Here is a 19971-nt window from a genome sequence, read left to right on the forward strand (position 1 = left end):
ACATCTCAGATAAAATCTGCCCAGACGTTTAATTATCTTGGTGGTAATGAGGAAATCCCCGTTTAGAATGGACTTTAATCCACGTGTGTTGGCTTTGATGGTTCAATTGGTCATCTCTCACAAAGAAAACCTTCATCAGACACTAGATATACGTGACACAAGTCAATGAGACAACTACAAAAGTCATCACTATGCGCCATATCCTCATCGTGAAGTGTTTGATAGATTTTCCCTTGGAAAGTATGAAAGTGGTGAGGACTAGGAAGTCCCCATACAAAGCCTCTTGACAAACCCATGTTGTTTGTGGCTATGACGATTGATGGCAACCAAGTAGATTATATGACTAACTGGTCTGAAAACACCTCATATTTTTACGTTTTTTTAACATTTTCTGAACTGATATTCAAGGCCCCATACCTCGTAAACGGTTAACCTTAGGACCATAGTTTTTGGCCGTTTTAGTATCAGTTTCTCTCAAAGAACAGTATCTTTAATTTTGGGCAGACTTATCCAAAACACCCTGTATACACATAAGCTTCAATTACAAAGTTTTTAACCTGTTGTTTGCTGATTGAAATTGGCCTCGCTAAAACCACCCAAGTGACTACTTCCTGGCACAGCGGGGTCGTGAGAGATCCGGCATAGGTGTAGTACGCCTCACGTCCGCCTTTCCCCGGAAGCAACTTCGAAAGATTTATTGGGCCCTGAACTTCAATGGAATCTTTAACATTGGGATCCGCTATTTGTTGAAGATTATCCGTTAGAAATTTCAGACCTTGCAAATCGTTATCTCCTCGAACCTAAAACCAGGAAGAAACCATTAAGTACATTATTGGCAATCGCACTGGCGAATTAACCAACAAGCTGGGTAGACTTAAGAATAAGCAAAATGTTTGGGGCCCCGAGATGAGGCAGAAGGAAAAAGATTAGTTTTGCTCTAGCCTGTGGGAGCAGGTGGTAGGTAATCCGCCCCTTATGAATCGATATAAGTTAGTATGAGTCCAAGCGCTTACCACATTATCGTGTGAACACCGTAAAACTTTGTACTCTCTCTGTGTGGGTGGTTTTTTAATAAAACCCCATAGTCTGTTTTTAACTCTGAAGACATAATACATGTAAAACTTTCGAGGGGCTAATCACAAAAAATGATTTGCACTATATTTCTGATTTCCATATAGTTTCTTTCTTTTTCTCAATATTTCTTCAAATTTCTTTTGGATTTTTCAGATTTTGTACACCAGATTTATGAAGTGGTTAGTCACTCGAAAACTTTCGCTTAATAAATCATTGTCTTTTGAGTGTTATTTTCAGTAATTAATTTAATTAGAAAACGATCAGTTGCTCCACACCGTTATTTAAAGAATATTAGTCTAAATTCTATTAGTATAAGGATTAAAGAAATATCTGAATAATAAGTACATCTAAGAATGAAACGTAAAAAATTTGTAGTTTGAAACGAGGCCGTAACCACTTCTTATTTTCCTCTACACTGATTACGACACATCGTAGTATGCGAGTCCAGTTATGATTATGGAGATAACGCAGCGAGTGCGGAGATTATGAATCGATTACAGAACGTTTACAGCGATTAAAGGCCGATACTTGCGATTACAAACAGTTACTTTTACCGAGTGTGTACATCACGTAGAGCAAAAACAGAGCTTTTTTAAAACGTTAACGGAATAATTGTGCTGTTTAAAGAGATTACAAAGCGAGGACAGCGAGTACACTGATTACAGAGCTTTTATAAAATGATTACGAAATAGCTAATTTCGGCGAACACAGTTTGATAACAGGGATTACAAAAGGATAATGGTGATTATAATTGAGTACACTAACAAATAGTAATACCGGACGATAACCGTTATCATTTTAGTGTGTATACCGATAACGGGAAGTGTAGCTATCGTTTATAGATTTCAACCCAAGAATCGACGTAAAACCAGTACTGTAGTTACTTGAAATGTCAAAACAAAATTTATCGCAATACTCAAAAGCGATATTTTTAATTATGTTAAATATTCCGATAATTTTGGACAATTGAAATTTTTACAAGTATAAAAATACACTTCATGCGAAAACCTATCATTTCGTCATCCCTTTCTGGGGCGAAATCTGAATTTAGATAGTTCCATTTAAAACAACAGCACTTACGACAACGAAGACGCCTATTACGAGGAGTCCATCAGCGTGTTCCACTGCTTCTTCAATACTTTGATATTTAGAGTTGAAATGAACGAAATGAATCTACAAAAACAGTTTAATTTCAATTATTTGGTCGACTCATCTGAATTATTCATACAGTATCGTTTAATTATTTTTCGTGATGAGCTAGGACATTCGGCTCGTCGCGTATATTCGGCGAACGGGTCAATTCCTAAAGTCAGTGACTTCCATCATCGCTTCCTTATCATGTAAAGACTCACTTCAAATAGGGGGAGAGTGGTGCAGAATGTTCTATACGATATGTTAAGTTCAAAGGAACCAGCTAAGGACTACATTGTAAATTTTTTAAATTTCTTAAAATTGGTTTAGGGTTTAGCTTTTTTATCCCTTTTCATAATGGACTAATCTACTTATTCGATATTTTTATCATCCTTTGCAATGTAATCCATAGGTGGTTCATTTTAACAGAAAAAAATATTGAACTAAAAATTATCTAAAAAAAGACCAAATTGATTTTGAGAGCAGTGGCGTAATTAAGGCAGGATGCAAACGTTTGCGTTACCCGCGGGTGTCCTGATAGCTAGGGAATTTGAATATATTCGACAAAAACGGTGCTATACAATTACTAATTAATATTTGTTTCGCCCCTTTAGTATGTCTCCATCACACGTTAACAAGAATTCGACTTTATTATTCTTAGAAATTCTTTTATAGTTAGCTTCAGCCGTTTCCTAGAGACGGCACTGGCCAATGTCACGAAGGGCCCCGTGTGAAACTATTTTTAGCCGTTCTTTTCCTCCTTGAAGTGAACGCGCGTTCGCCTTGTGTGTAGACGAGCGGTCATCGGGAGGGGGTGTCCAAGGTGACCTTGTGTCAACAGGTAGCCTTGTTCCCCCTTCGTTATTTGTATCTCTCTCTCTTTGGGATTAGTGAGCCCCCATCTTGTTTGAACAATCCGCTGCGAGAAACAAACCCCTTTCCCTCTCTGCCCCCGTTTCTTTCAACTAGTCCGCATAGAGGGTTGCCATTGCTCAGATTCAAAATTCATAATTAACGTTTAATAAGGGAAAGTTAAACAAAACAAACAAATACAATTATTAGATTAGGTTAAACGAATAATAAAACCAAAAAGAAAAAATTCTAAAAATGTGTGAGAGCTGTAGCCAATCTCATAAATAACTAAATACTTTTATGATCGTTCCGTGTGGGATTTCCATACTTATCGGCGTCCTTAACCGCACATCTTGGTATCACTTGATACGAGCACATTCACGCCAGCTTCACCGTTAAGAAGTTCGACTAAATTAACCAGGATCTTGCCATTCCAACCGAGAACTTCTCTAGCCCCGCGAGACCGTTTACTTTTTCCGCACTTAGCGGTCGAGATTTGTCATTACTATATCTTTTAGTTTCGGAACTTCTGGTCTTCCGGTATTGGTTATCCTCGCCTTTGGAGACCAGGGAAGACGCAGTCGCAATCTGCGCAAGGAAATATGAACTCCCTGGTTTTGTTCCTGAACTGATCACGTGGTTCGTGATGTCACGTTTCATCCAATCGGTGATCCAGTTTCCAAAACCACTGAATGGACCCCTCCAATAACGGTCCCGACGCTCATTTCTATAATTTCGTTCCCACCGTTGGCGAAACAGAAAGTATCAGCCGTAACATCACTCATAAATCTTGGGTTATAATAATGTCAAACCTGGCGCCACCATGACTCCAGGCATACATCCCACCATAAAGTCAACATTTCTAGAAATACTTTACAAAACAGAATTTTCCGAACTGGCGGTAATTGGCAACCCTCAATTTAGTAACTAAGCAAACATTGTCGCCTTGACAACCTTTTCAAACTCGCCAACCTCGAAGGTTACGCGGGAGGGAGGACCATTTTAATTGTTGTAGTCTGGGTCGCAGGGTCACCTATAGGCTAGAAGGGCAGCTTAAGGTTTAGCAGAAAAACCCTTACATCCAATTATTTTTTGTATCAACTAATAACTTATGTATAATAATTACTTAAAAAACAGTACTCAGGCGACAGAAAGCTCTTTACTTTACATTTTTAAGCATAACGAAGGTTAATCTTAAGGGTAACGAAAGGCAATACCTTTATAGAATTAAAACACCCATAGTAGTACCATGGGGGGGGGTGCACGGGTGAAATGGGAATTGTTTCACTCGTGCACGGCGTATATTTCAGGGTAACTATTTCTGGATTCCTAACTGAACTAAATAGACAAAATCAGCTGACCAGCCGAGAGATGCACAGACTATAGACTGATTTTTAATTTACAATAAGAAGTGGTTCTTTGAAAAATCTTGCAAGGGAACATTTCAACGGAATTGAAATTCTTCTTCATCATTCACTGGAGCCAAACAATTTTTCTCGATGTAATACTTGCCTCCATCGGAAATCCCCCGTTGTTAATGAGATGTTCCGAGCCCTCATTTTTCCCGAAATGAAAGTGGAACGAATCCATTTTGAATACATTTTCAAGAGCGACACCGCCAGTTATAGAAATTTCTTTTGGCAGTACAATTTTCACTAGAATTAAAATTAAATTAAATAATTACTACTCAATGGTGTGCCCCACATGAACCAAAACTGTTACCACTGTCGGCCTGCTATTCTGTATATCCGATGACAATTTTAAATGAAAATATCTTATATGATTTAAAATATCATATATGATTTAAATTATGATTTTATCTATTGTTTGGACCTTTGTTACAGTACTTGGACTGTGCATCGAGAAATAACCCTCTGAAGGAGTTGTAAGGCAAGCGTACAAATGTTGGCCCGTTTTCGTCTAGCTAATCGAACAGCGCGCCATCTAGCGCTCTTCTCGGGAGTTGTAAATTCACCACATAAATATGGCCGCGTCCAAAAGAGTAAGCGAGGTTTCATTGATAAATGGTAAATACATTTTATTATATTATTATTATTATATTATATTAGAAAAAATGTTAGCATACATACTTATTTATTAAGTAAGATGGTTAAAAATTAAATGTAACTTCATTGATAAGTTTTTAAAGATTAAGTTAAATAAATAAATTTTAACTTTTAAGCCTTTGCTGAAGTTATTTATAATTTGCAGATATTTTTGAAACCCAATTTCAAAGAATAATTATTAAATCTATTGAGAAGATAAATGACATTTCAAGCAGACCTTCAGATACTAAAACATACGAAGTTATAAGTTTAAAAACATCCGCAGGATTTTTTGCTGAATATAGTAATGTCAAATTAGCCCGACGTCGGTAGGCAGCCATATTGTCCTACATTTTCATTTCCGCTAAATATCGGAAGGTAGCGCTACGTTAGTTGCGCGTGACAGTTCTAAGGGAAATTCTCTATACGAACTTTTGCTTGCCTTACTAGTCCTTCGGGGGGTTATTTGCCATGGACTGTGTTACTAGAGATAAACCAAAAAATATATAAATGTACTATATATAATTAAACTATTCTTTCTTTTGGATTTTGTGTTTCCTTTACCCTCATTTTCTATAATTATCCTCTTAAATTTACAAATAATGGACTGAAATGAACGAAGCTCTTTTCTCTTTTGAACCACATGCCAGTGACGTTTTCCTCCTCCCTCCCGAGACAAGGGGACTACTACCAGGGTTTTAAAAACTCGTTTTTTTAAACTCAGGCCCATAGTTAACAATTTTAATTAACCTTAACTTTTATTAATCCTTTGTCTCAGACTCACTGAATTTTCTTGCAAATAATAAAATGCCTTTGAGTAGTAGCAGAAAACTTGCTTTTGAGTGGCAAGAAGTGGCAAGTGCCCTTCTATAAGGTGAAATGTAATCATTGCGATGAACAGGTAAGTTCAAAAATTTAAAGAATCAAGACACATCTTAAGAAATGCAAACGTCGTGTTTCAAATACTAATACTGAAAACTGAAAACACAGATTTACTAAATGATTCAATTAATTATACCACCGAGCTACGACCTCTTACTGACAATGATAACTCACTGTGCTCAGTCATCTAATCTTTCAAGACCATCAAGCTCTGCTAGCAATAGTACAATTGTGTGTACTATCAAATTCCGACAGATAGAAAGCGACCGTAAACAGCTCAAACTTCAAGAATGAATTTACCTCCAAAACGTCGGAGGATGAGAAAAATTAAATTAATAAAGCAGAAGCCTTTTTTAATGCGAATAACATTGCATTAAATGTTGCAGAAAGTAAAGACTACAGAGCTAGGATGAATTCCTAATTCATCGCAATTGGTGGAAGTTTGTTGGATGCTACAGTAAATATAATCGAAGATAAATTGAAAGAAGACCTTGAATCTTCCATTTAAATTTTTGTACAAGATGGCTGGTCAAATGTTCGAAATTACCCTATTCTTGCTTCAAGTGTTCATACAGGGACTAAATCATTTCTGTTAGATGCACATGCCACTTGGAAAACTTTGGAAAAAGGGTATTTGCTTTATGTAACGACAATGAAGCGAAAATGAAGAAAATGAGACAGATTTTAAAAGAAAAAAATCCATAACTTATTACTTATGGGTTAAAAAAGAAGTTTCAGCAAAATCCATTCTCAAACATTTCGTAGAAATACAGAAATATTTCCGAAATGTCCAAATGGCTCATGGGTGGCTACGTGAAAAGCAGGGCTGCATGCCTCAAATCCCAAATGATACAAGATGGAACTCCCAAATAGATTTCATTCGAACATACATAGCCAATTACCATATATATGTAGAAATTAGGACAGAAAAGCATGTTCTTTTGATAGAAATATATCACTGCTTTTGGATAATGCCAAAATCTATAGAGAAGCTATCCATCTTATAAAACAATTGAATGCCGTTCGTAAAGCTCTAGACCAACTCCATGGTGATCCAGTCACGCCCCCCCCCCCCCTCCTTGAGAGTTTTCTGTATCCGCCATTGAGGTGATCAAACCACTATTTCAGATGCCGTTGAAATTTGGTTCGACGTTTTAGGAAACGAAGATCTGCAGTCATACAAAGAATGTTTTGAACGAAGATTTAAGCAAGCAGTTACCCCTTGAGATTTCTTGGCGAATAGTATGGATCCAAAATACAAAGGACGGATAATAAATTCCGAACAACAGAGACAAGCAGAACAGTGTGCAGAAGAAACTCATCCAAACTTTCTACCAGGTATTATCGCATTCCAAGTTAACGACGAAGAATTTTCCCCAACATCCATGATTAACGAAAATGTTATAAAAAGCTTCCCTTCGTCAAAATGGTGGATACCAGTGATGAAGAAAACCGAAAACAATTCAAAACTTGAAAATGGTTTTTGTGAATTTTTTTGGGCGTTGCATTGCTGTACCGGAAGCTCTGCCTCAATTAACCGATTAAGAGCTGAAAAAGCTCAGAAATTAGTGAAAATTTACAGGTTTTGTCGAGCAAAACCAAAGCACTGGAAAAATCAGTTAAAATAGTGAAAGTGTCTTTATTTATACTAGGGCTTTGCCTTTGACTGTTGCTTTTTTATTTTAACCTTTTGAAGTCTAAAAAGGTTTATATATTTTTTTAAATAAATACGAATAAACATGAGTTAAAACTAAAATAAGTGCGAACTGAGTCGTTCTTAGTTAAAAAAAAACACTTTTTTTTAAATATGGGTTTATAGTGGTTTTTTTTTTTCGAACACTGAGTACTACAAGGACAGGATGAATACTCTGGTATCGTCTCACCATTATCAATATCTCGAAGAATAAGACAAGTTCGCCAAGATGGCGATAATATTATTTCATTGCGCCATTCAAAGTGTTCTTTCACACTTTGCATAAACGAAAACAAAAAAGTGGCAAGGACACAAACATATTGGTACAAGCGTAAGTAACATAATAACTATAAGTATAACAATTCAATCTAATCTAATTACCGGAAGCACCAATATGGCACCGATAGCAAAATTGTTTCCTCAACAAAACTCTTTAAAAAAATTAAATCAAGTAATCCTTATAGCTTAACAATTGAAAAACTAGTCTTTATAATCTAAACAATACTTTAGCATTATAACTTGTTTTAAGGGGTGATTAGGGATACGAAACGTTACTAATTAACGTCATATGATTGTAACGGACTCAATTATTATTTAACACTAATACATGGTAGACCTATTTTGATGAAATTTGCATACCAATGTGTGAGTCAGTCAAATATCTGTCGCACGTTCTGTAACTTATAAATAGAATGACCCCGAGTTTGTAAACATAAGATTGCCCAAAATTGGTTATTTTTATTAAATATTGATTAAAATACTTTTATGACAATAAATAGCCCAAACGCGAGTTTGGCAGGCTATCTAGTCACCATGTAACACGCCTGAGTCAGAGTGACCAGGTATAAGTGACGTCCGGCAGCTCAAACGGAAATTAACCAGCCCCAAAAGCGCCCACTGTTACAAATGTTTTTTCGAAAAATATCCGAAATTCTATCCCATTTCATAAAAACATTTTCACGAAATAAAGTGGAAAATTTTATAAAAGCAACAATTTTCGATCAATAACTATACATAAACAATATCAAAACAAAACAAAAACAAGTGTAATATTTGTTTTTGGTAGAATTTTGGTCTAATATTAGGGTAGTCACGCGTAATCTGTACCCCTAGGACTTCTGCGATGCCGCTATCCATCCGTTTTACACATTTGACAGTATAAATATTCCCTGGACCGCCCAATATTCTGCGGCGCACGGAAAGTCAGTCCAATCAAGGCGTGCCTTTTGTTATTAAGATGTTTAACTTTAATTATTTTAATTTATATGAAATATTTCGCTTGTCTAAATAAAATTAGTAAGGTTTTTATATTTTAAATATTTATTTTCAACAAAAGAGTAATGCTTCCGAAATGGTATTTAACATTTCATTATTGCTTGGTCATTAATGTAAAATGACAAAAGTGATAAATATAGTTGAAAATGGTTAATAATAATATAATATTTTTCAAATTTAAATTGACATGTATCGGTTATTCAGTGTGACGTTAAATAATGTTTTAAAATAATATTTCCTCTTTACCAATATTTTCCTTTATTTAGTATTATTTTACATTATTTACCGAAATGCCGTTATTTACTATTATACACCAAAATACCTTTATTTTCCAAAATACCTTTATTTTAAACCAAACTGAATTGATCAAGAGAGTTAGTTTATCAAGATAAAAGTTTTCAACTGCCGTCTCGTTGTAGACGAACCCATGCAGACACCCTATGACTTCTAAATTGAAGCTTCCTAAGCGCCACCTGTCGCAAATCCCCAATAAGCTTAAACTTAAATAAAAGGAAACTTTTGCCATGGCGCTTCCAATTCTGAAAAATATAAACTAAATGGGTGTGAAGAAAACTTATGCCAGGCAGTGAAACTTAAGATTTATTTTTCATCAATTGGTCAGTGCCCTTTCAACTTTACCTACAGCCCAAGTGGACTGAATCAAAACAATTTTGGGTCACCGAAAGGGGGCGATGACGTGTCGAGTCGGTGCTTACGCGTCCTCTAAGGTGGTTCCTTGGGTCTTAGCCTAGCTGATTATAATACGTGGGAAGTTGAGTAGTCTGATCTTGATGAATATTCTTTTTCCTACGAACAATATCTGGCAATTTGCAATCTCCTTTTGCGGTAACAGCTTTACCAGCCCGAAATAAGAAAACATTTACAAGAAAATATATAAACAATTGCACAACCTGTATGACCATCATTCGTTATTTTGGCACCATCTTGCGTCTTAGCGTAATCCGATAATTTTAAACTTGTTGGGAACCCCCCCAATCGAGCCCAACGTGTATTGATGTTTATCGGAGATTGACGACGACCATTGCACGTTGGGTACAGCTTTGGCCAGTCGAAACGTTCTGTTGAATAAAAGAGATTTCGTTGTTAACTTACACAAAAAAAACTTAAGAAAATACCCATCACGCTGAATTTGAAGTAATATCGGCCACTTTTCGGTTTTAACTAGTTTGTAGGAGAGCGTTTAGACTGAAAATGTTTAATGTGGTTGTGATATCAAGGGTTATTTCTAATTTTAATTTAACGTAGCTATATTTTAAATGATAAAATATTAGGGTTCTTCATTTGACCATATCCGATGCATGATGAATTCAATAATTTTACAACAAAACTTTAAAATGATAAACAAAGAAAACGTTTAGAGGTAAAAAAAATGAATATTTTTTTATTTATATAACCGACTATAAAGCATTCCGTGTAGTCATATCATATTTGGTTTTATCCACTTACGCGAATAAGAATATTCTTCTTTTGAGATTTTGACGTCGCATCCAGGGCCGATCGAATTATCCTTCCATTTATTATCTGCTCAGAACAAATATTATATTTAGTACCATTATTTATAATAAAAATAATCGGGTACTACACATATGTACGCTTTTAATATTATATAAAATATATTTATAAAAAATGGTTTTCGTTAAAACACTGAACATTGAGGCTACACACTGGATTAACCAAATATCTCGAATAATTTTTACCCAAAAACCTTTGAAAATTATATTTGGAGACATTTCACTGTACAAAAACTTATGCAGGTGTATTTTCAAAATTTTTTAGTGATTCCAGCGTCCGCTTCTTAAGAATTGCAACACCTACTGACGTAAACAAAGACGAAAATCAAAGAGAAACATTTTAGGGACATATCTCACTGTTGGGCGGAGAATTGAAAGTGAGTCAAACTTGTGGTTGTAACCAACTTCTTTATTTCTATGACGTTCGTTTGCCAAAACAAATGAAAACGTTACCGATAAATCGTTTAGAGTACAGCCACTCTATTTATTTCATTTAACATTTCAATTTTTATTTGCGGCCATGTTTTTTGTGCACAAATAGTTTTACCTTTGCGTGATATGTAGATTCACGCTACAGTTTTGATGATAAAGTATAAGGGGACTTGGGCTAGTTTAAAGCGAGTACATACCTAGCTTTAAGGTCTTTCGTTAAAATGAAATACTCGATTTAATAGCGTTGTTGGACGAAATTTATTATTGACTGCCATCTTTCAAATCCCGAATACATCTGCCTATTTTCAAAAGCACTCGTGCTCCTCGCTCTTATTGCTCCTTTTTTAAAAAGCTGTTAATTCACGCGCTTTTTATATATTACAATTATGTAGTATATGAATATACATGTAAATAAACAGATGGACGATAACATTCCTCCCTTTGCAAGAGGTAAAAAGTAAAATTAGAATAGAATAAGGTAAATCGTTAAATGGAGACAAATTAGTGCAATCTCCTATGGTATAAGACGAACTGGTGGCTTGATATCATTCCTGGGTCGTAACGCAATTCCGCTGTTCGTGTTTGTTGTATTTCGGGTGTACGGTTTCTTTGATGGCTTCCAGCACCTGAATTTTCTCCTTGAATTGGTTGGATTCGTGGTCTTTGTAGACTTTATAGAGGATTTTGGTTTGGCCTACTAGTTGTATCATATTGGTTTTGATATATGTCAGATGGTGAAGGTTTCTTTTGAGTGTGGTTATTGGGCAGTAGAGGTTTCAGAAATGAGCAGTTTCGAACTAGTCGTTCCTCTGATTCTCAATTGCGATGCTTGACCCCCATAATTTCGATGATTTCCCATGGTTGGATATCGTGAAATGGATCAAATTTGTTTCGTTGAATGAGTTTGGGGAGAACTCTATCACCGAGGTGAAACGTATGTGACGTAGACCCTCGAATTTTGTCAGCCCTTTCTTTCATTCGAGCCTTATTCTTTCCATCGGTGTCTCTAGCAGCACGGTTTAGAGTTGGTGACGACTTTATTATACCAGGTCATTTCGTATTTCTGTTCCGATTAAAAAAATGGTAGCGGGTGGTTTTCCAGTTGTTGGATGCGTCGTTGCCCTAAAATTCATGAGAAAATCTGGAAGAATATCGTGCCAGTTGGTTTGGTCGATGATGGCAGTTCGAATTACTTTAGCCAGCATGTTCATCTATCGTTTGATTATCCAATTTGCCTGAGGCCATCGCGGGGTTATTTTGTGGTGAATTAATCCCAATTTTTTCGAAAAGCGTGTAAATTCATCCCCATTGAACGGAGGACCATTATCGGTTTTCACTTTCTTTGGTATTCCAAACATGGATAAGACATAGGTAAGCGATTTCACTGCGGGTGCGTGTGATGTACTGGATACGATTACCGTTATATGGTATCTACTATATTCACCAGCGATGACTAAAATGTAATCCCCTCTTGGAGTGGGTCCGAAATAATCGATGGCCACCGAATGGCACGGATGGTGTGGTTGTGGGTTCATAACTGTAGGCTGGTGTTCCTGATGGCGAACGGTGGCTTGACATGCTATGCGAGAATCGATACGTTTTTTTACCTTATCATTTAGATAGGGAAACCAGACTTTATCACGAAGTGATTGCTTAGTTCGTACCAGACCTGGGTGACGTTCGTTTGCTATATTGATAGCTTCATTTATCAAGTTACAAGGTAAAACAATTCGGTTGCCTCGAAGTATGGCTCCATAGTCTTCAGTTAATTCGTGACGAATATTTTTGTAGGCATTTCAAATCTTGATGTTGTCTTCTGTGAATACGGTATTATCCCAGAGTTTGGGATTGTGGAGTGCTGTAGTACAGCCAGAAGAGAATATTGATGAAACTATTGAAAACTGATCTTCTATCGCGAGCGTGGTAGTTGGGTGACGTGACAAGTAGTCTGCAGGGATGGTTTTTCCAGGTTGTTGTTCTGTGACCAATTGATTGTGCTGAAGTCTGAGAATCCATCTTTGTATTCGGGAAGAAGTAAGAGTGCGTGGGTTGTTGAAGATTGTGACAAGTGGGTTGTGGTCTGTGAGAACTAGGAAAACTGAACCATTGAGGTATAGGTTGAAATATTCGCATCCAAAGACAATGGCGAGCGCTTCTCACTCTATTTGAAAGTATCGTTTTTCGGTGACAGTGAGGGAACGGCTTCGAAATGCTATAATGTATTCTTTTCCATTGCGATCGTGTTGTGTTAAATTGCCCCTAAGCCCACCGGGCTGCCATCCACCAAAATAGTGGTAGATTTTAATGGGTCGAAAAATTGGAGAGAAGTGCTTTTCCTTAAGCTCTCCTTGATATTGTCCATAGTGTCTTAATGGTTTGACGTCCATATCCAATCGCTATCTTTTTTTTTGAAGATCTCCTAGTGGTTCGGTTAACGTGGCAAACTGTGGGACAAATCGGGCACAGGAGATTGTAAGCCCTAAATAGCTTCGCAGTTCACTGACGTTGCGGGGCGTGGGAAGATAAGCTAATGCTTCAATCTTCTTTGGGTCTGTTTAATCCCGTCACATCCAAATACATGACCGTAAAATACTAATAGTCGTTGTAGGGCTTGTTGGAGTTGGACGTTATGATCAATCTCGTCTTTGCCCTCAATTAGAATATCGTCACTTGTATTTATGGGGTTCTCAATACCTCTGATCCCGTTTTCAATGGCTTTTTGAAAAATTTCTTCTTTTCTTGTTTCATGCTTTCTTTTTCTATCAAAGATTTAATTAACTTCCACCTAGGAGCAACAAACACAAGGAGCACGCAGCTAGCCTTTAAACACGCTAACGAATTGGACGAGCCTTTACGCTGAACGTTTTACGGGCGGGGGGGAAGACAATTTCCTAATTTTCCCCTTCCGACGGCAGCAGGCGCTAAAGCGTCTAGCCAATGAAAAACGTACACAAGAAAATCCACGACTTTTGACGGGTTGCGTTCTCCTTGTGTGGGGTGTTGTGTTTGTTGCTCCTAGCTTCCACAAGATAAGGCCCACACAAAATATACCAGGAAATATCTAAGTCTGGGTATGAAATAAAAATCTAAATATTTAAAAAGGATTTTACTTGCATTAGTATTATCAAGTGTCCATAGTGCACAGTAGGCAAAATCCCCGGGCCCTGCGAAAAACGGGCCCGGTAGCATGGCTTTTAGGGGCCCTTCAACAGAACCCCCCTTGAAAATTCCAGTTCGAAAGGCCCGTGACTACATCATTTGTCCCAGGCCCCAAATGTCTCTGCACGGCCCTGACTGCTAATATTATTTGCCTGAAACATGTACCTTTACAATTTCCTGCTTATTTTTCAAAATACGTTATGGAAAAAAAGTGGCCAGCAAAATACGGGGGCTTTTGAAAAATTTCGGCCGCCGAGCTAACTCCAAATATAAGACGTTTGTAACGAAAGGGTCTCATGTGAGCGGAGAAAGTGGTAATGTCTCGTGATTCCTCCTCTAGTTCAATTTGGTGGTATCCTTTGTTAAGATCAAGACCTGAGAAGACTGTCATCCCAATCATAGCCAGAATAATTTCCTAAAGTTAAGGAGGAGTGTTACGCTCACGTTGGTTAGCTCGGCTTGGTAAACGCTTGTCAACACAAATCCGAATCTCCGTAGTGTTCTTTTTTGGTACGATTACAAGTGGAGATAGCCATGTTGTAGGGCCAGTGGCTGGTTCAATGATATCGGAGTCCAAAAGATTTTCTATCTCTATTTTGACAAGTTCCCTTTGGTGGAACGGGATACGTTGATGGAGAACGACTGTGGGTAAAATGGAGGGATCAACATGAAAGTGTGCCTGGTAGTTTTTCAGATTTCCCAGTCCTTCAATGACATTAAAGGTCGTCTTCGATGGATGTAGAACGTGAAAAACAATGTACGATATTTCCAAGGTAAAAGTTCCGAACAAAGGTATTCGTTCTTGCGATGTGAAGGGATAGACTTTATTGACTGGAGGAACGAGATTTGGGGTTGGATGAAGTTGTAAATAAGTGAAGTAGTTTATGATAATCGCAGAAGCGCCCGTGTCAATAAGTACTTCCATGTGGGTTCCGCGGATATTGAATATTTGAACAAGTGGAGATTTTCTTGGGAGTGTGTTACTTTGAAGCTGATGCTTTGATAATGTATGTAGAGTTCCTTCAGTAGGGGTGTTTTCTGGGTATCGCACTAATTGAATGTCATCTTCATGCTCTTCCAAATTGAGGGTAGCAGCGGTATGGTGGGTAGGTTGAACATTGTTTTTCGTTGCTTTTATTTTGCAAAATGTTTCAAAATGTCCGCCCTGCCCACACCAGCTACAGTTCACGTTGATATCAGGGCAACTTAGTCTTCCTTGTGGATGTAAGAATGACCCTCGACAGTTGAAGCCCGATAAAGATTGAAATTGTGCAACTCGAGATGAGGGTAGTCTTACGTTAGACAAAGATTGAAAGTGTTTTCTTGGAGCTGCAGAAAGCGGGAACTGAGTTCTTGGTGTCCAAGTTGTAGGTGGTGGGTGGCGCCAAATAGGTTGGGGGGGGGTCTGACTGGATATGAATGAAGGTTTCAGAGCGTTGACATATCCTGGACTTCGTCACCGGCGTAGTGCAAAAGCATTGACTTATTCCGCAAGGGATCGTTGATTCCAAAAGCGTCGAGAAATGTGGTAAAACGTCGAAGCCATTTTTCCGAGCGTGTCGCTACGTTATCCCGATTTTTTTTGGATAGAGAATGACGGGAAGTTAGGTGTTGGGAATGCCATATTCCGCTAAGCTGATAGTTGGTAAAAATGTGTTTTGAACTTTTAGTGCAGGAACGAGTTGAAGTACGATGTAGTCCGATGAAGATAGGGTTATCCGATAGTTTTTAAAAGTAGTTCATTCAAAATAGTTTAATCCTCGTTTGTTGGAAGAATGTCCGTTTGTGTGGTGAATGTCCGGTTGTGTGAAGAATGTACGTTGATTTGATGAGTGTCTGGTTGAGTGAAGAATGTACGTTGATTTGATGAGTGTCTGTTGATGTGATGAATAACCGTGGATGTGATGAATGTCCGTTAGTTTAGTGTGTCGAAGATATCTCCGTCTTTAATGTCTTTCGTTAAAATTAAATACTCGATTTATTAGTTTTGTTGAACGAAATTTATTATTGACTGCCATCTTTCAAATCCCGAATATCACTGCCTATTTTTAAAAGCCCGCATGCTCCTCGCTCTTTTTGCTCCTTTTTAAAGAGCTGTTAATTCACGCGCTATGTAAATATTATAATTTTGTGGTATAGAGTGCTAGCGATTGACGTGCAGCGCCTCTAGGGGCGAACTCGCGCGTAACTTGGTTAAAAATAAACTACAATTCCCGTTGACGCTTATATAAATGTAGCGATGATTTAAAGTAAATTAACAAATCGTTTTTAGAAAAAATATTATTCGTTAACTATTTCCCTAACGTTAAATATACGATTGCCTACCAAAAGAGCTTGACCTTTTCTATACGTAGATTCTCTTAAATATTTTCCAAGTCCAATTAAAGACAAAAATCCCAAGTATTTCGTTATTTGTTTCGTATTAAACTTAGCGTTCGTCATCATTTAAAGATAGCACTCGGGTTTTTCCGTTTCAAAATACGCGGTAGATTAAACCGAGGCTTAAGACTCGGCAAGATTCACCGCGTTAAAATTTTCATCTACTTTAAAGATACATTAAGAACGATCCAATGGATGAAAAGTTATGAAATTAGCTTTTAAATAAACCTTGAAACTTATTTCAAGTCATATTTAAAATTCACTGATGACAAAATTCGCGAAAAGTATTAATATCATTCCGAATTACAACCTACTTTCTAAAATCTCATTTTGATTTTTAATACGCGGGTTGACTTTACCTAGACGAGCAGCGGTTCGATTATCTACATGACGCGTTAAAAATATTATTTTTGAATGGTATAAAGCGATAAACGATTTTTCAAGACGATTTTATATTACATTTAAGTTCATATAAACGGGAAAAATTGTCAGTGGAATATTTCTTATATCATTTGGTAGGTTAATTAACGTTTAGTTATCGCCAACTTTACATTAATTTCAATGGGGCGGGGGAAAAACTTTACAATTTCGGTAAGCATTTAATATTTGTCTTGTTCCCAGTACTTTAAAATCATTATCAATACTTGTTAGTAATAAGTTTTGAATTAACATTAATTGAACGGCCTTTTTGGCAAGTTATTCAATTGGGCGATCTTAAAATTCCTTTTGCACGTGAAAATACGCCGCCATGTTAGGGTATAAAAGCCTGCTATACCTCACAATGTAAAGGTACTGTCACGTGCAAAAACGTAATTTTGAAATCGATCAATAATATCCAAAACACGAACGTTATTATACTTTTGGTTAATTTAAGCTACGAAACGCGCAAAAAGTTGGAGTGAGACCCCTGCCAGTAGCATTTTGAGGAAGGGTAACTCTAACACTGCATTCCCTCGTTCCTACGTCTCGGAAAAAAAAACTAATAATATTGTCTATTAATGTAAATCTGTATATTTTTTTGGTATTTGTCCTGTTACTTTTTTTAAAGACTTAACCGCAATTTCTCACAAAAACAGTCGCTATTACTAAAAGAATGGTTTTACAGGACAGTAACGTACTTTGGTTCCATTGGCCATGAACCAGCAAAGGCAGGATCACACCAAAGTGGACGAATAACTTCATTTCTACGAAAACCCAATTAGATAATTAGAAAAAAATTTGCTTAAATTTGTGGTATCGGCGAAGTTGACTTCAATTCACAGAAATCTGACGTGAATATTACTTGGAATATCAACGCATGTCCGATTTTTTTTTTGATACTCTAGACAATACTGAACATTTCTGTGACAAAATTATTTTGCGGAAATGGAAATTCGCGGAGATATTAATTTAGTAAAATTAACGTTTTTTAGTGTCCTTTTCCTTTAATATGCGCCGCTGAATTGTTGTAGGTGAAGTAGGCTACGCGATGGGCTTAAAAGAAATAAATATGTAATAAAAGAAAAGCACTGTCCAATTTTTACTTATAGTTAAATGTTAGTTACATGGTCAAGGAGCAGGCGAGTGCAAGGTAGTTAATGCCTTCGAAAATGCCAAAAATAAATTTTCCCCTTGACCTTTCGCGCGACCGCGGAACATTACTTCGGCCAAATACCCCAGGATTAAACGTTTCTGTCGACCGGAAGGAGGAAGGGCCCTTTTAGCGTGAGTCCAAAGTCCTTCAATGTGGTTCGTGTGGACCCCGGTTTGAGGATCTTTGAAATGAAGGAAGTATTGGAGTCCAGCGTAACTTTTCCAACAGTCAGTGTAAATTATCGACCCAGGTTTCAATCAAAGGGATTAAAGTGGCAGGGACCATGAAAAACGCTTTTGTGTCCCTTGCCACTCCGCCGAAGACCCATTGTCCTTCCACTCGTCGTCCTCAAAGAAATTTTCGTTTCCCGAATTTCGACTCGTCTAAATCGTCGATTACTCCTTCACCACCAATCCTCTCACTAGTCATAACCGAAGCGCCGAAAGCTACTTCCCTGCTAGCGCGATAATACGCACACACTGTGCTTTTTGAAAGATGGAGTTCTTGACTTGCAAAAGGTTTGGGGGATTTTATAGATGAAGAAGTATTTAACCATAAGTATGTCACGCAGTAAAAGCGGCGTTTTCAAAACCAAGCGTCCTTTCGAATGGAGCACTGGGTGTCCACAACTGCATTTGATCGGTTGTACCTCCACATGAAGCCGTCGGTTGCTCCTCTGTGTGGAGAAAGCTGCATTGGTTTCCGACACTTTGGGCAATTAAAACCTTTGGCAATTAGATTTTTTTCTTGAAGCCAAGAAATAATTTCAGTTTGGTCCTTTCATAAACGGTCTATTTCAAATAAGTCAAACACTTCCCCTTCAGCAATGCAGCTGCTAGCATCGGATGATTCATCATTTACATCTGATTCATCATCCACATCTGATTCTTGATGTTCAGAAGAAGACATGGTAAAACTATAGTTGTGCTCCTCTCAAAATTTTGTTACTCTGCCCGCGTCCTCTCTGCCAATTTCGGTTAAGCACCTATCTCCGAACACAAGACGAGCGTACCAAAGTATCGTGGACAAATTGGCGACGGACTGTCCCACTCGGGTCAAGGAATGTGGCCAGGGACACGGCCTTCGGAATTACCACAATACCAAAATATAATCATAAACAAAGTGTTGGCGCCTGACGACGCCACCCCAACCCCATTCTTGCTATCGCGATGGGCCGTCTAGCATCGCGAGCTAGAGGACATATTAACAAGAAAAAAATATATACTTTGTCTAAACCCAATATTCCATAAACGGGAAATTTCGTGTATCCTACTACACTACAAACGCAAAAGTAACGCTAGAAAACATTAATTTTCAATAGAAAAAGTTAGTTTTCAAAAATTAATATCGCCGCGAATTTGCCATTTCCGCAAAATAATTTGGTCAAAGATACGTTCAGAATCGTCTAGAGTATAAATACGAAATTAAATAAAAAAATCGGACATGCGTTGGCCTATTACTTCAATGGTTTTTTACTAAATTTACTTTCGATTTAATCATACTGGCTCTGTCCAATAAATTTGCGTGAGTCTTATATGGAGTTGATTATTTCAAGGTATAATTAAAGATGCTGAGCTTAATAAATTAATTTAATTCATTTAATGAACCAGATTATTTTATACTCTAATGAAGTAAATTTAATTAATTATTTTAGTTAATTTGTTTATTTTATTAATAAAATTTAGTTTAATAATTTAGTTTAACAATTTAGTTTAACAATTTAGTTTAATAATTTAGTTTAATAATTTAGTTTAATAATTTAGTTTAACAATTTAGTTTAACAATTTAGTTTAATAATTTAGTTAGGTTAATAATTTAGTTAGTTTCATAATGTAGTTAGTTTCATAATGTAGTTAGTTACATAATTTAGTTAGTTTCATAATTTAGTTAGTTTCATAATTTAGTTTAATTAATTGGTTTATTATATAACATTAATTTATATCC

General features: G+C 36.9%; 1 protein-coding gene across 1 annotated transcript; it reads right to left on the reverse strand.

Moving 5' to 3' along the window:
- Positions 1-1983: 1983 nt before the first annotated feature.
- LOC149921104 (carbonic anhydrase-related protein-like) lies at positions 1984-18936 on the reverse strand. Its single transcript, XM_090163900.1, has 6 exons — positions 18816-18936; positions 17573-17638; positions 10420-10494; positions 9864-10031; positions 4570-4712; positions 1984-2247 (listed from the first exon to the last, which is right to left on the reverse strand). Exons 1-6 carry the CDS (start codon positions 18934-18936, stop codon positions 2122-2124), a joined length of 699 nt encoding a protein of 232 aa, XP_090020026.1. The 3' UTR covers positions 1984-2121.
- Between the last annotated feature and the right edge of the window lie 1035 nt (positions 18937-19971).

Source organism: Leiobunum rupestre, chromosome 11 (assembly GCF_980474605.1).
Source record: "Leiobunum rupestre chromosome 11, qqLeiRupe1.1.hap1, whole genome shotgun sequence".
Taxonomy (NCBI): domain Eukaryota; kingdom Metazoa; phylum Arthropoda; class Arachnida; order Opiliones; family Sclerosomatidae; genus Leiobunum; species Leiobunum rupestre.